Raw genomic sequence first — 4,444 nt, forward strand, 5'->3', positions numbered from 1 at the left:
GCAGCCCCGCCCCGCCCCGCCCCGCGCCCTGGGCCGAGCATGCGCCGCGGGCTGTCCGCGAAGCACTAGTTTCCTGTGACCCCCGGTAGCGGTGCTGCTGCCGCCAGAGCTGCTCCGCGCGTGGCCGGGCCGCCGCCGCCATGGGCCGCAGGAAGCTGCACCGGCCGATTGCGGCCATGGCCAAGAAGATCCGCGAAAACCGGGCGCTGAAGAACCAGCCGTGCGACTCGCAGCGCTTCTCCCTGGACTATGAGACCATGACGCGGCCGTTCACCGGGAAGCGCCTGCCCGTGCTGGCCTGGGAGGACGTGCGCAACGAGAGCCGCCTCTTCGTGCTGCTCGCCCGCCTGCCCTTCTTCGGCATCGGCCGCGTGGTCACGCGCAAGTCCTGGCTGTGGCAGTACGAAGAGCCCTGCTACTGGCTCATCACCAAGACCTGCGTGGATTACACGGCCGAGGTGAGTCCTCGCCCGGGCCACTCGTCGGTCCCGTGGGATCGCCTCGGCCGCTGCAGGATCTGGCTCCCAAATCCCCGCGGCGCTCTAAATTGGGGCCTTTCGGGTTTGGCTGCACGCCGCATTGTCTCCTGGGGAGTCCTGTGCGCTGGAGAAGGCACCGCGGGGACCCTTGCGCTGGGAGCAGCGCCTGGCTGCAGCAGCGGGGCCCACCAGGTGCCGCCTGCCCTGCTCTTCAGAGCAGTGATTGTGGCGCCTGGAACATGGATTGTAAAACAGATCCTGCAAACGCTGCTGCGCTGTCTAGACCACTGCAAAATGGGCCTCTAAATGAGAGGCACAGAGGGATTTGGTCCCGGTGTGAGAATAGCACCTTAACGGGTGCTCAGGTTGCAGGCCTCGCCCCTCCCAAAGCAGGCTGCGCTCCTGCATTAGATGATGAAGCTGTTTAGAGAACTTGTCCTCTTTGTGAGTGGGAAGGCTTCTTTACTTAATTGCACTGAATTCTCATGTGTTTTCTTTGCAGAATTTGGATCACGGAAAAGCCTGGGGATACCTGACATTCAGAGGTAATGAAGAACTTGCCCTATGTCTCTCAAGCGAGATTAGAGAACATATTTCTGCCCCAAACCAGGGAATAAACCAGAAGGGAGAAAAGACAGTTGTGCTCTTACAACTCCTCACTCTCTCTCCTTCTCAGCCCACTAACTGGACAAAGGAAGAAAATCTCTCTGGCATGATTTTACAAGGAAGTGCAATAATTTATGTAATTTCAAGATAGTCTGGAAAAAGCCACAGAGATTGTACCATAGTGAACAATGTCCTGCTGGCAGGGAAATGGATGACTTCGCAATTGGTTCTTTTCCGTTTTTTAATTTTATCATAGCTAATTTCAGTGGATAAACACATTTGATGTTTCTGCTCAGATGGATAGCAGTGTTATTTGCAGTATCATCACTGGGGTACCGAAGTAATATTTCATTGTGATCAATGAGGAAATTCTCTTCTCTCCATGCTCTTTTAAATCATGTATGGAGTGCATCCTTTATCAGTTAAGCTTGTGCTTCAATACTGTCGCATTGTTCATTTGAGGGTCTCACAGTGTTTCTCTTAAGTATTATTAAACTCCCCAACATTTCTGCAGAGTGGAGAAGTTGAGGAGCTAGATGTCTGAGGAAGTCACCTGCAAAGTCAGGACTGAACACGGTTGCCCTGTCAGTTAGTTCCCCTTGCTTCTTGTTTATACCACCTGGAATGAGAGTAGAGTATGCTAGTGGTAGATATAGTGTAAGTGGCAAAATACCCAATGCCATTCCCAGCTGGAGACTCCTCTACATGCTTATATAGTTTGATGGCGTTAATTATTAATTCATTATTATCTTCCCTCAGGCAAGGCAGAAAATGAAGTAAAAGAGATTGATAAGGTCATGTACCATGACTGGCGTTTGGTGCCCAAACATGAGGAAGAGGACTTCAAGAAATGTACCCTGGTGCCAGAGGAAACCATCCGGTATGTGCCGTATCCACCTCTGCTCCGAGCCATGATTTTTGCTCAGAGGCAGAAGGAAGGAAAACCGAACACGGAGGAGCCGATGCTTGATCTGGAAAGAGGGATCTCCAGAACAGACTCCATTGAAAATGTCAAGAGAACTGAAGGGACACCAGTGTGAAGGTAGTGTTGAGTGACTGAGTATGGTGCCCCCTAGGTCTCTTAATCGCCAACTGATCTCCTTAATGAAGAAAATGATTCCATAAGCCACAGGCATGTTTCTGGTTTATCAAGTGTTATCACCTCAGTTTCTCTTCCTATTCCTGGCACGTGCCAGTGTACACATTTCTTACATGTATTTGGAAAGATGCAGACATGCTTAGGATTCTTGGTAATCTCTGTAGAGCATCTTCTCTGTTGTTCTCTGCATTTGTTTTACAGCTCCTATCCTCTGGGCCCTGTGACTGGGCACAATTTCCTTTAGAGCCCACCTCTGAGAATTAAAAAAGGACACTGTCAAGTTGATTAGATCCCCAAACCAATGTAAAAGCACAGACAAGGGCCTATAAGAAGTCACCATCTTGCTCCATAGAGTGTGCTCCTGCATGTATGAGTCTTCCCATCTGATTTTTCCTGCAGCACAGACATGATGTTGGCTACAAATGTTCAACTCAGGATCCTTAAAATTCTGGTTTATTAGGCAGATTGAAACACTGTAATGAAGTCAAATCATAACCTTGGGGCTGGTCTCCTCGCGCACACACGCACGCACACACACACACACTAGTGCGCTACAAATGTTTGTTGGGGGGGGCACCAGAGTCGGGTATACCTATCCTACAAAGCGCTGGAGTCTGCCATCGATGGCCAGTCGAGGCTTCTTCCAGCGTGGTGTTATCCTCCAGAAGGGGGTCGCCGGCTGGTCCTTCTGGCTGGACAGGTTGGGTGCTGGACAAGTTGGAGATCAAGAGGGTGCCCCTGAGGGTCACTTTTCACTGCTTTTTATCTGTCCTTGGCAGACTTTGGTGACTCCCCAGTTTTCAGGTTTGCCCAATCCAGGGGTCGTTGACCCTCGTGGGACTTCCTCCCCGGTGACTACTGGATGGCACCTGTCAGCCCCAGGGGTCGTCCGCATGTACATGCAGGTTTGGGAGTCCGTTGATGAATTTTGATTAATTTACCGCTGTCATGAATAGGGCTCTGGGAGCAGTCGATCTGGAGATATTCATCCCCAAAAGTTGGTCCCCGGTGTTGATTAACTCAGACGGGGCTTCTAGCCCTTGAACAGTGAAGTTTAGAGAATTCCTGTTTGCTACATTGTCTCCTATTGATTTCTTCCGTTGCTTGATCTGGGGTGTAGGTATTAATTACCGCTTGTTACTGAAGCCTGCTACAGCGTTATGCATTCAATCACTGATTCACTTGTTCTTTCAGGGGCCCCGCCTGATACAGGGAAGCCCAGGTTTGATTCCTGCCCTTGTTAACATTGTTACAGTGTATAACTTCTAAAAACTAAAACACATTTAGTTAAAAGGTGAAGAGTATAAAATATAAGCTACGAGAGTAATGCCATGGCAAACAAATAGATAAAAGTACCAAAATACAAGGGGAGATATAAAATGCACACATACAAACTTTAAAACACAATTCCTTATCTTATAGTGAAAGAAAGAGGGAGGAAAAAGAGGTAGAAGAGGAGAAACATATCCAAAGAGGGGAAAGCAAATGCAGGCAAGAGGAAAAGGGGGTTTTCTGCTACAATGAGAAAACAAGTTTGGTTCTCTTTTGGCTTGTTACTTAGACCATCAAAACTAAGTGCGAGCTGCAACACGTAGTCTCACCAGCTGAGGGCACTGCTTCGGTTGCATCTCTGTCAAACCCCCTGGGTCACCCTATGATGGGGATGGGCAAGAAGGAAGGATCCCACTTGGTCTTTCAGATCCCAGGCTGTGTTGGTATTTGGCGGGGAGGAGGAGAGACCTCCTCTTGTTAACAGAATATAAGTGTATTTGCTCTTATTCCTGCGGAAGTCATTGGCAAAACTACTGTGTATTTCCATGAGAGGACTTTTGTCACATGGGTCTGTGAAAAGCAAAAGTGTGTCAGGGAGTCCTCACCCCTTGGGCTGTGCCACTGTCCCCTCCCTGGCACCTCAGCCACAATCATGGTGCTCAGCATGGAGGAGGGAGGGTGAGGGGTAGTTTCAAGTGAGCTGAGATGTGCAGGGCCCTGGTCACTCCCCACAGTAACTAAGGTGACCCAAAGAACAGCGGTCCCAGGCCATGACTCGGTTTCCCTGCTGAGCTGGCCAGGAGCTGCTTACCTCGGAGGTGGCGGCAGCACACAGACATCTGGACCTGGATGGACGGTATAAAAAGCCTCCAGGGAGGGTCTGGGCCCTGGCGGGGGAGCTGTGCGCAGCTCGGGCCCACGTCTCTGCCTCACCCTGGCGGGAGCCGGGAACTTACCTCAAGCCATGAGGGAGCTGGCTTGGGAGGGC

The 4,444-nt window shown here is 50.5% G+C and overlaps 1 protein-coding gene across 1 annotated transcript; it reads left to right on the plus strand.

The window, feature by feature from the left end:
- Nucleotides 1-18: 18 nt before the first annotated feature.
- On the plus strand, nucleotides 19-2,466 carry MRPS34 (mitochondrial ribosomal protein S34). Its single transcript, XM_006015571.3, has 3 exons — nucleotides 19-458; nucleotides 982-1,024; nucleotides 1,845-2,466. Exons 1-3 carry the CDS (start codon nucleotides 141-143, stop codon nucleotides 2,123-2,125), a joined length of 642 nt encoding a protein of 213 aa, XP_006015633.1. The 5' UTR covers nucleotides 19-140; the 3' UTR covers nucleotides 2,126-2,466.
- Nucleotides 2,467-4,444: the final 1,978 nt, after the last annotated feature.

This window comes from Alligator sinensis, unplaced genomic scaffold (assembly GCF_000455745.1).
Source record: "Alligator sinensis unplaced genomic scaffold, ASM45574v1 scaffold404_1, whole genome shotgun sequence".
NCBI classification, from domain to species: Eukaryota; Metazoa; Chordata; order Crocodylia; family Alligatoridae; genus Alligator; species Alligator sinensis.

Bases quoted from the DNA above. Each gene is read 5' to 3' on its own strand.
- MRPS34 (XM_006015571.3), top strand. From the start codon at position 141: ATGGGCCGCAGGAAGCTGCACCGGCCGATTGCGGCCATGGCCAAGAAG. The intron at 459-981 runs GTGAGTCCTCGC...TTTTCTTTGCAG, and splicing joins GCGTGGATTACACGGCCGAG to AATTTGGATCACGGAAAAGC. The intron at 1,025-1,844 runs GTAATGAAGAAC...ATCTTCCCTCAG, and splicing joins GGGATACCTGACATTCAGAG to GCAAGGCAGAAAATGAAGTA.